This window comes from Momordica charantia (assembly GCF_013281855.1).
Source record: "Momordica charantia cultivar OHB3-1 chromosome 6 unlocalized genomic scaffold, Mcharantia_2.0 BLBB01000006.1, whole genome shotgun sequence".
Classification (NCBI taxonomy): Eukaryota; Viridiplantae; Streptophyta; class Magnoliopsida; order Cucurbitales; family Cucurbitaceae; genus Momordica; species Momordica charantia.
Genome location: NW_028275164.1, coordinates 6,705,209 through 6,716,396, shown reverse-complemented (window position 1 = coordinate 6,716,396; position 11,188 = coordinate 6,705,209). Strand labels below are relative to the sequence as shown.

The 11,188-nt window shown below is 37.6% G+C and overlaps 3 protein-coding genes across 3 annotated transcripts; 1 reads left to right on the top strand and 2 right to left on the bottom strand.

Annotated features, from left to right (window-relative positions):
- The first annotated feature begins 2,715 nt into the window (after nucleotides 1–2,715).
- Nucleotides 2,716–4,559, top strand: MTO2 (Pyridoxal-5'-phosphate-dependent enzyme family protein). The gene has a single exon (XM_022291920.2). The coding sequence runs from the start codon at nucleotides 2,831–2,833 to the stop codon at nucleotides 4,454–4,456; it is 1,626 nt and encodes a 541-aa protein (XP_022147612.1). The 5' UTR covers nucleotides 2,716–2,830; the 3' UTR covers nucleotides 4,457–4,559.
- On the bottom strand, nucleotides 4,522–7,041 carry VIP3 (Transducin/WD40 repeat-like superfamily protein). The gene is made up of 2 exons (XM_022291921.2): nucleotides 6,615–7,041; nucleotides 4,522–5,391 (listed from the first exon to the last, which is right to left on the bottom strand). Exons 1-2 carry the CDS (start codon nucleotides 6,951–6,953, stop codon nucleotides 4,765–4,767), a joined length of 966 nt encoding a protein of 321 aa, XP_022147613.1. The 5' UTR covers nucleotides 6,954–7,041; the 3' UTR covers nucleotides 4,522–4,764.
- A 1,109-nt stretch (nucleotides 7,042–8,150) lies between these two features.
- On the bottom strand, nucleotides 8,151–10,439 carry LOC148210601 (hydroxyproline-rich glycoprotein family protein). The gene has a single exon (XM_088124873.1). The coding sequence runs from the start codon at nucleotides 10,270–10,272 to the stop codon at nucleotides 8,590–8,592; it is 1,683 nt and encodes a 560-aa protein (XP_087980999.1). The 5' UTR covers nucleotides 10,273–10,439; the 3' UTR covers nucleotides 8,151–8,589.
- Nucleotides 10,440–11,188: the final 749 nt, after the last annotated feature.

Genomic DNA, 11,188 nt, shown 5'->3' with positions numbered 1-11,188 from the left:
GACAAATTTTAGTTTTAATTTTAAAAAATAATGTAAGAAATGTGATAGAGTTATAACCAATATAGAAGAAACAGATATATTTCTCACCACTCTAACAATTTAGGGTTAATATACCATACTTCAGTATAATTTGGAGTTAGAGACTAAACCATAACATAAACTATTAACATTCCAGCTGAGAAGATGATGGTGGCATAAAATCCAAACTTAAAATCTAAAAAATAAAAATAAAAAACAAAGAGAGATAGAAAAGATCAGTCAATGCAATGCTAGATAATTTTTAAACGTGACAATTTTAGTCAATTCGTTTTATTTTATTTTATTTTTTTCAATCACAATTTTAACATGAAATTTCATTCACAATAATTTTTGAAGTGTATATTAAAATTTTATTAAGAGTCTTTAAAAGTACATATATCAAAATATATCTCTCCTAAGTATATGAATTAAAAGGACAAAATTAAAAATATAAAAACTAAAATTAACAAAAATAAAAAGAATTTTTAAACGTTGAGGTTCAAAATGTGAAGGAATATTTGACGTCACTAGAATCTTAAAAAAATAATAATAAATAAAAATAAAAATCTGAAGGCTACCAATTATTGGCTGGCGCCTTGATGGTCGAGGCAAGGAAGGAGACGTTGTGATTTGTGGTTAATAATTTAGTCACATGTAGTTCCAAGTCACCCATTTTTCAGTACTAAATTAAAAAATAATAATTATAATAATAATAAAAAGACCACCAATTTTCCCTCCCTTTTTTCTTTCAATCACCTAAAAAAAAAAATATCTACTGTCTAATATTCTTTCAAGTAGGATTGAGTGAATCTTCCTCTTCTATTAAACTCAAATGAATTATTTTAATAATATGTTAAATAATTTAACTAAATAAAACTTTGGAATATTTAAATTGAATTGGTCCAAGTCATTAAGGTAATTTGTCGATCCGAGTATGGGTCAAAATCTATTCACAATTCTTTTTTAAACTAAATAAAAGTTATTCCGGTAATTTATTTAAATTTTTCGAAAAAAAAAGTGAGAAGTAATATATATACACACACATACATACATGAACGATAATAGATCATAACTACAAGCAAACAAATACAATTGTTGTTAGAAAAGTGTGTAAGTTATATAAAAGTAAACTGCTCGTCATCATCTACAACATTCATCCAACTTGAAAACACGTGCTTTTAACATATTCGATAGATAAGTACGATAGTATTTTCTCAATAAAGTAAGAGTAAGATGAATCATATTATGGAACGTAACGCATCACGATACGAGCAAGCATTCTAAGATAAACTCAATTTCAATTACTTTATAGTTTTTTTTTGTTTGGTGACATATGTCACCTTGGCTTTTTTTCTTCTCTTTTTTTCATTTTTAGTTTATTATTTTATATTTAGTGATCTCAATTTGTTGGGGCGTGGCTTTGGCTACTGTGACACTTGTTGATTTGTTTTAATTTTTAGTTGGGAGTACATTCCTTGTAAATATTTATTTCCCTAATCAAGGATTGTTTAGTGAAAAAGTAATTCATTTATATTTTAATTTCTATTAATGAAAATTTTTAATTAATGCAAAATAAAGAAATGAAATTTGACTTGACTCGTACATATGTCAAATTGCTCAAGATTATCTCTAGTTTATACAACAGTCTTGTTAGTTGTCACTAATTTCCACTGCAGTTAATTTTTAATCAATTATTTGATAAAATATTAACATAACTATATAATTTTTTGCTACTTACTTTATCAATGAGTATTGACAAAGACAAGTGTTTGGAGTAACGTGTATTAGGTTAGGAGTTAAATTTTCAAATAAATTTGAACCGATAAGTGTTTGGAGTCACAATTTAGGTGTTAGATTATCAAACATATTTGAATTCTTGTTTGGTGATTAATGAAAAATTATCCATATGAACTAAAACTGATTTTCAAGGCCCAAAAAACAAAATGCTTGAAAGTTGAAGAACTAATTCAAAGCAAATTCATATGTCAAACTGCATGTACAAAATTAGTCATAGGCTTAGAAACATGTAACTCCATTTTTTAGAAAATATAATACAAAAGTTTTGCCATGACAACAAAAATAAATGTTAACAAAGCAAAAGAGTTATCATTTACGCTCTCTTTGTTAACAAACCACAAAGAGTTATCATCTACCTCAGAATCGGAAGGATTTCAAAATCTTATCGGATTTCAAATACTATTTTTACATTAAAAAAAACTAAATGATCTAATTTTTCAAAGTAAATTACTTATTTACTTTTAATTTTAATTTATAATTAATAAATTTAGATTAGAAGTCCAAATCAGTACACTTTTTTATTATTTTTGTTTTATTTCCGGGAAACATTCAAAGAAATTCAATGATTTCAATTAATTCCAAATCATTATCGTTCCAAACAAGATAAATAATTTAAAATAATTTATCATATTTCAAATCACGAAATTTAAAATATTTATTAAATTTTCTTGACGTTAAATAGAGAGTTAATTTCTATATAGTCAAAGATCTGAATTCCCATGAATTCCCATCCTATTCTCTTGTTTTATTAAAAAAATAAAAAATAAATAAAATTTTATACTATAGAATAGTAATGTGTTTGTAATGATTTCTGAAAATATATAATTTTTAAATAAAACTTTTTTTTTCTTATATATATGACTATTTTTTTTTTACCATATATAATATGGTCACTGAGAGTAGGAGTTAGAACTTAGAAGTGGGGTTATAATCAAACAAACCTGATTTTTCTGCCGAGCAGAGTTCAGAAGAAATCCGCGCCGCCGCCGCCTCCATCTTCATCATTTCTGCCGAAATGGCTTCCTCTTCCTTGCTAAACCCAGCCATTTCTTTCCACTCTCGCAGGCCCAAGCTCGACGCTAATCCGAAATTTCTTCATCCCACTCTCCGAACTCGCCGGCTCCGAACCCCGGTTACTCGGGCATCCTCCACCTCCGATTCGTCCTCCTCTTCCCCGACCAACGGCTCTCCCCCATTGTCGGCCATCAAGAACCGCCGCTCCGCCGACGAGAATATCAAAGACGAAGCCCGCCGCCACCGTGCGGCCTGCGGAGAAGATCGCTGCAATTTCTCGGCCAAGTATGTGCCCTTCAACTCCGGCGCCGACTCGGCTGAGTGGTACTCGCTCGACGAGATCGTTTACCGGAGCCGATCTGGCGGTTTGCTCGACGTTCAGCACGATATGGAGGCTTTGAAGAAATTCGACGGCGCTTACTGGCGCAACCTCTTCGATTCGCGCGTGGGGAAAACCACATGGCCTTACGGGTCCGGCGTGTGGAGCAAGAAGGAGTGGGTGTTGCCAGAGATCGATCCCGACGACATCGTCAGCGCCTTCGAAGGTAACTCGAACCTATTCTGGGCTGAGCGTTTCGGCAAACAGTTTCTGGGCATGAATGACTTGTGGGTAAAACACTGTGGAATTAGCCACACTGGGAGTTTCAAGGATTTGGGCATGACTGTTTTGGTCAGCCAAGTGAACCGGCTGCGAAAATTGAAACGTCCCGTCTTCGGAGTCGGCTGTGCATCGACCGGGGACACCTCTGCCGCACTCTCAGCCTACTGTGCATCTGCAGGGATTCCTTCAATCGTCTTCCTCCCAGCAAACAAGATCTCTATAGCACAGTTGGTCCAGCCCATTGCAAATGGAGCCTTTGTGTTGAGCATAGACACTGATTTCGATGGCTGCATGAAGTTAATTAGAGAAGTCACTGCAGAATTGCCCATTTACTTGGCTAATTCCTTGAACAGTTTGAGGCTGGAGGGGCAAAAAACAGCTGCCATTGAAATTCTTCAGCAGTTTGATTGGGAAGTACCTGAATGGGTAATTGTTCCTGGAGGCAATCTTGGGAACATATATGCATTTTACAAAGGGTTCAAGATGTGTCAAGAGCTTGGCCTTGTTGATAGGCTTCCTAGGCTTGTTTGTGCCCAAGCAGCCAACGCAAACCCTCTCTATTTACATTACAAAACAGGGTGGAAAGATTTCAAGCCTGTGAAAGCAAGTTCGACTTTTGCATCTGCCATTCAGATTGGAGATCCTGTTTCTATCGATAGAGCTGTTTATGCTCTACAGAATTCGAATGGCATTGTCGAGGAAGCGACCGAGGAGGAACTCATGGATGCAATGGCACAGGCTGACTCCACTGGGATGTTCATTTGCCCTCACACAGGGGTTGCATTAACCGCTTTGATCAAGCTAAGGAACAGAGGGGTGATCGGCCCGACTGATCGAACCGTGGTGGTGAGCACTGCCCATGGCCTGAAGTTTACTCAGTCCAAAATTGATTATCACTCCAAGGCAATCCCAGACATGTCCTGCCAATTTGCTAATCCACCTGTTCAAGTGAAGGCTGATTATGGAGCTGTCATGGATGTACTTAAAGATTATTTACTAAATAAGGCTCCAAAGTCTAAAGTGTAATAACTGTAGATTATCGCTTGCTATCATCAGTGAGGTCTTTAAGTTTTGTTTGAGCTTCTTTCCCCTTTAATAAAATTTGGGATCTATTGCCCTCGATTCCAAATATACTGAGCAAATGAACGCTGGCTACAAGTTTACAACATAATACTCTCCCTGAGTCATGATGCTTTGTTATAATAACTAAAAAGACAAGCAACTTAATGAAGAAGTAGATTAAATAGTCTGGGCAACAGCTAAAGATGAAGCAGTGACAGCAATTGCTTGCTAAAAAACTACTCATTGTCCTTCCCCTCCTGCATTTGTCTGCTTCAAGAGTAATCGTACAGGGAGATGCTCTTGTCATCAGACACGCTAGCAAGTCGACCAGCTCGCACGCCCGCCCCACCAGGTGGTCGAAATGCAACCCCCCAGACCTGATCGCTATGATTAGTCATTGTCTGAACAGCTGTTCTCATGTTGAGATCCCAGAGCCTAACAGTTCTGTCGCTTGAACCTGTTGCAACAGCAGCACCATCAGGGCTTGCATCTACGCTCAACACCCAACTTGAATGGCCGGACATGGCTCCAATCAGAGTTTTCCCCTCCGCATCATACATGTGCACATGAGCATCATCAGAGGCTGAAAAGAGCAGTCGTGGCTCAACTGGTGAATACACAAGGGATCGCACTGGCATGAAGTGGCCTTCCAAATGGTGTAGAAACTTTGCGCGGGCTACGTCGAAGATGGAAATGGTTCCATCCATTGAACCGCAAGCAAGTCTTCTCCCATCAACGCTCCATGCTACTGAAAGTACAAACTTCTTGCTAGCAGTTTTATCAGTGGGCTTAGGTCCTTCTGGACGAGGAATTGATAAGGTTGCAGCCAGCTTCCATGTGCTTGTGTCCCAAAGCTTAATTGATGCGCTGCCTCCACCAGCAACTGCTAACATGGTACCCTGATGCAAAAGTTAATGTTAAGTTTGGACATGACATGTGACACGGATTAAATGGTTTTCCTGTTATTTTATAATCAGATTGAATAGAACTGAAGCACATCTCTCCTTCATTCAGGTTGTTGAATTCATGAGCATGCAGGACAAAGTTGTTATGTTAGAAGAAACAAACAGGTTTGCATAAAAGTTAGAACAGTGTAATTTGTCATAAATGACATCAAAGAATGATCAGATACCAAGAAATTTATAGGGGTACTGGAACCACAGTTTTGATATACATCTGATAATGAGTTTGCAATTATAACAGCAACTGGCATTTGTGCTAGTATGAAGAGAACCATCAAAATTACCTATCACAACAAGCAGTACTGAACAACACCACACTATATGCATCATATTCATTCATTGTTTGTCGATTATAAAATACGGTAGTAGTTATAAAATATTTATTTAAAAGAGACATCTCAATAAGTCAGTGTCACTTTCACAGACGGATTTCAATTTCTCTATTTAAAGGGCTAATTTGCATATGGAAAGTATTGATAGCTACCAGATACGACTCATAACGCAGATTCAACACAGTCCATCAATTTGCATACCTACATGCAATCTTTCTCATCAAATTCCATAGACTACCTTCTCAGTAAAATTTAATGCAAGTGAACAATTGATCCAAGTGATGTGAAACTAACAATAAACCGCTATACTCCACCAAAACATAGTCATCAACAGATGTTTCCTTCATTCAAGAATCTACTGAATGAGGCATCGTGTAAGTTGTTACCAACAAAGAACCAGAACAAAAGAAAAATCTATTATGTCAATTAGCATTTCTATCAGAAAGAGATCTGATGCTACAGATAATGAGTTGATGGAGCTTACTAGCTGCATTATGATAATTAAAAGATCTTAGTGACTACCTACATTATGTTTGGAATACTGAATAACACAAGCATATGTAAAATCAACTGGAAGATAATTGCAACCAAACATTTTCATCTCTAGGGCGCGAATCTAAAGTCTACTAGTTTAGGTTATGTGAAGGGCAAGTCATCTCGAATTCTTAGCAAAATCAATCTGAAGTAGTAAAATCAAAACCGGAGTAGTTGAGAAGTATTCCGGGAACCGCAAAGCAATCTCAAAATCTCAGCTAAACCATCCAATCGCCCGAAAGATACAGAAAATCAAAACGGAGAAGTCGAGAAAAGAATTCCGCAAAATTATACCTCGGAATTGAAGCGCATTTGCCAGACCTCAGAAGGCGGCGCCTCGAGAGTGGCGATTGTGGAGTTGGAATCGACTTCAAAGACGCGAACAAAGCTATCGAGAGAAGCGGAGGCAGCTATGAAACCGGAAGGATGAGCAGCAACAGAGACGACGCCGAGGCAGTGGCCGGTGTTGGTCCGCTCCAACTCGAGCTCGTCGGGCTTCCAGAGCTTGACGGTCTCGTCGAGGGAGCCGGTGAGGAGGACGGAGGGGCGATTGTCGGTGGCCGGAACCCAAGTCGCCGCCCATACCGACTCGTCGTGGGCATTTTCAACGGATTTGAGACCCGCGAGTTTCATTTGTTACGCTGTGTCGTCTCAGTGTTCGGGGTGACGCGTAGTAGAGCCCTAGGACGTCGGATCATCATTTCTCAGCGAAACAAAAAAGAGAAAACTAAAATAATAATAATAATAGTAAAAAAAATATAAATAAAACAAAACGACGTCGCCATCGGATCCTATGCCCCAACTGGATATCGACGTAGCGTGTTAAAGAAGCCGTGTAGGTTCCATTTCGAGATCTCAAAATCGATCTGATTTTCACAAATTTTTATATATTTTTTTTTACAACAAATTGAAATATCTTTTAACTTTAAACTTTAAGAGATGTGTTAATTATTATTGGCTTTTTATTTTTAATTTTGATTTTATTAAATGTTGGCTTTTTATCTTAAATTGTTATCAAACCTCATCATGTAATCTTCATTTTATTTATGTATATCAAACATTTTTATAATCTTTCGAAATAACTTTTAGAAATCTATTGTTATTTTTTAAATGTAACTAATAATTCCAAATTACTTTTTTAACACATACCAGTAAGCAAATCTGCTATTTTTTTCTTTAATAAAAAGGTGAATAAAATCCACTTATAATTAAATACAATACAAATAGATGACTACAAATAAATTATTAGTAAAATCCACTCATTATTAAATACAATCTATACAAATATAAATCACATGTGAATAGTCCATACTAGTTTCTACTTCTAGTAGTCAAGTTATTTTATCTTCATTGTTTATTAGTTCAACAAATATCAAATATTTGAATATATATAACCTTTTAAAACTTACGTATGATTATTCATTAACTAGTTGAATTTTTATGGTCCTTTAAGACACTAAATGGGCTAATTTAATTAAAAAAAACAATAAGAAAAATTTGTAAATAAGCAAATATTTATCTAGAAAACATGAATATATATACAAAATAATTGATAAACTATATATATGGTTAATTTGAATATGTTTTCCCAATAATTACTTTTTCAAACAACATAAACACCTCCTTTATACACGAGACAATTATTTTTTAATTCAATACTTTCAACTTTAATTTTAAATAGTAGATATTTGAGCTCAATCATAGCTCCACTGTTAAGACGTTTATTCTTTCTGTTTGTTTTGATTCGAGACCTAATGCCTCACATTGCAACAAAACAAAAAAACAAAAACAAAAAAATTGAGCTCAATTATCTTATATAATAATAAAAAATTAAACAACGTAATCATGTAATTTATTTATAACAAGAAACAAAGTTTAATAACCTTATATCTTTCTCACTCTCCACCAACTTTACATTTGAAACACACAGTTCCAAACACAAACAGTCAAATGGGTACCCAAAAAAGTGGGAATTCAAATATCACAATTAGAATTTAGAACCTAAGCTATATATATATATATATATATATATATTTTTTTTTTTTTTTTTTTTTTGTTCTCTCCATAAGAAAAGTAAACCAAATTAGTGGTATGAAATTCTCATATTACCCTTGTGATTTATATATATATATATTTAATATAATAACCCACCCAACTATACACACAGTTCAAAGCAAACCTGGAAAATAAAACGCTCCGAGAGATGAACAAAAAAACCACAATCAGAGCCCTAATTTCTTTGGATCTTCTTCAGTGAGCGATGCAGTTTTCAGTCCCAAACATTTGGGCCTTGGCCCGCCATTATTGGGCCTTGGCCCAATCTTTCTTTCTCCCTCACGGAGTTCATCTTCTCCAGCCGCCACTCGCCCCTCAGCCGCGCGATGAAATTAGCAGCTTTGATGTTAACGTCCGGGCTGGGGCAGAACGCCGGCCCCACTCCGCCTCTGCCGGCCGGCTCCGGCGTCTCCTTACTGGGCGATGGATCAACGTTGTCCGGTTCGGGAGATCCGCAACAAGAGGTGTCGGAGCTCCGTAACCCGACAGTGTCGCCTCGAACCTTCTCCGTCGTCGTTTTCGGCGGCGGCGGTATGGTAACCAGAGGACTCTGCCCCCCGCTTTTTATGCTTTCGTTTTCGGCGTACGAATTGTGGACCCTCGCCGGGAGAGGCGGCCGGCGGTAGGCGGTCGAGTTTCGCTGCCTGGATGATGGTGGCGGTGGTGGTGAAGGTGGAGTCGTGATCTGGATTTTTTTCTTTGTTGAACGGGATGGCAATGAGACAGGCGGTGGCGGCGGAGGCGGTGGCGGTGCAAATTCGGAGTGAACTCTCTTGTTCTTGCTTGACTTTTTAAATAAACCGCGGAAGACGGAAGGAGGCGGGGGTGGAGGAGGCGGCGATGGCGGCAGCGGCGGTCGTCGTTCAGTCGGAGAGCGGCGCTCACTGTGGAAGATATTTTTGTCTTTCTGCTTCTTCTTTCTCTTCCGATACAGTGAAGCCAACGCCATTGCTATCTCTTTCTTAACATTGGTCTTCTTCCGTTCACTCCTCCCAAATTTCTCCTCCAATCGAACTCGGACCGGCGACGGAGGAATAACTGTTCGCGGCGGCAGCGGCGGCGGAGGAGGCGGCGATTGCGTCTTTGCGAATTCAGCGTCATTCGTACTGACCTCTCGAACACCCTCTTTCTTCTTGATGGTCTGATACGTTCGCCTCGATTTCCTCTCAGTAACCGGCAGCGGAGGCGGCGGCGGCGGGGGTGGATTTGGAGACTTCAACCTCTCAGGCGCCGGCGCGGAATGGGCCACGAACGAATCGACCGGAATAACCTTAATCTCCGGCGATAACTCTTCAATTTCACTCTCTCGCGTTCGATACTCGAAGGATCGCGATCGGAACTTGTTTATTTCAAAATCATCAAAGAACCGAAACTGATTCCGATCATTACCTGTTTCCCTTTCCCATAAAGATTCCTGCCTCAGATCTGGATAAGAGCTATTCCTCCTCAACCGCGTCGCCGGCGTTCTTCCCACCGGATCGGGGAATCTCCTCTCTGCAAATCCAAACCACTGCTGCGAAAACTCCGAGTCCCTGCCCCCTTTAACTCCGGCATCAACCGTCCTCCGATCAGAACCCCGAGTCTCCTCAACATCGGCGGCGGTCGGCACGTCGTCGTTTCGCCTGCCGAAAATGCCGCAGATAATCGCGAACAGAACAAGGAACACATTAAACGAATCCCAGCTTTTCTTCACCGAACTAGGTCTGAAAAGTTGAGGAGCGAACGAGAGAAGAGGACGGATTGCGAAGAACAAGAGAATCAAAGCGAGCACGGGCAAGAGAATGATCAAAACAGGCAGGGAAATAAACGGCGGAGACGGAGAGCGACGGCGGCGGATCATGGCGGAGGAGAGCGGCGGCGCCGACCAGAACGGTGGTGGGTCGCTGTTTGGCTCCATAAAACAGCGTCGTTGAGCTGTGGTTTTGAAGAAGAGGGTAAAGCGGAGGGCAAATGATATTGTTTGACAGAAATGGAACTTCCACTCTACTCTCTCTCTTTTTTTAATTTTTTATTTTATTCAAATTTAAATTTAAATTTTGGTTACGACAAATTTTTGGTTAGGTAAAGAGCCCAAGGAAATGCAATGTAAATTGTAATCCCACTTTTTTGGTAAATAATTAATCTCGAGGTTTCTATTTTAATATATTGATGAGAATAATTAATTTGGGAGTTAAGAAGTCGTTTTACGTAAATGATTCAATTTTCATTTTATCCATTTTTCTAAAATATTATTAACGTTTCCATAAGATATTAATATGCATGGTGGTTGTGAATGTGACAGAAATTTCATGTATGTTGATTAAACACCTTGGGTTACGTGTGAAGTTGTGATGATGGTTTTTATTTTTTATTTTTTAAGATTTGCATTTGTGTTAACATTTTATTTTCTTTTCTATTTTTAATACAGCAAATATAAAAATAGAAAATTCAACCTTCAACTTCTAATAAATGAACAAGATACATCAACCCTGAGTTAGGGATTTCTTTTCTTGTTTTTATATTTGACTAACATTTATACCTCGAGATAAACATTTTTATTTTTATTTTTGATAAACAGATAAACATTTTTAATTATTACAAAAGTAAAAGGATGTGATATTTTTCCAATAGTGTCTTTATGTTTTTTAATAAAGGTTCTCTGGGATTTATATATAATATATGAGATCTAAATTATAGTTATATTTAATTAGTTATAATGTTTCAAAATCTAACTATTTAGTATTAATGATTTTTAAGCGTCATTAGAAACACCAATTGAAAAATGATTCTAAATAATCATCTCCTTCTATCTTCTCGTTTTCGTCCTCCCCTTT

Excerpts from the sequence above, each read along its gene's own strand:
- MTO2 (XM_022291920.2), top strand. The coding sequence starts at position 2,831 with ATGGCTTCCTCTTCCTTGCTAAACCCAGCCATTTCTTTCCACTCTCGC.
- VIP3 (XM_022291921.2), bottom strand. The coding sequence starts at position 6,953 with ATGAAACTCGCGGGTCTCAAATCCGTTGAAAATGCCCACGACGAGTCG. Across the intron at positions 5,392-6,614 it reads AAATGCGCTTCAATTCCGAG|GGTACCATGTTAGCAGTTGC; the intron begins GTATAATTTTGC and ends CTTTTGCATCAG.
- LOC148210601 (XM_088124873.1), bottom strand. The coding sequence starts at position 10,272 with ATGGAGCCAAACAGCGACCCACCACCGTTCTGGTCGGCGCCGCCGCTC.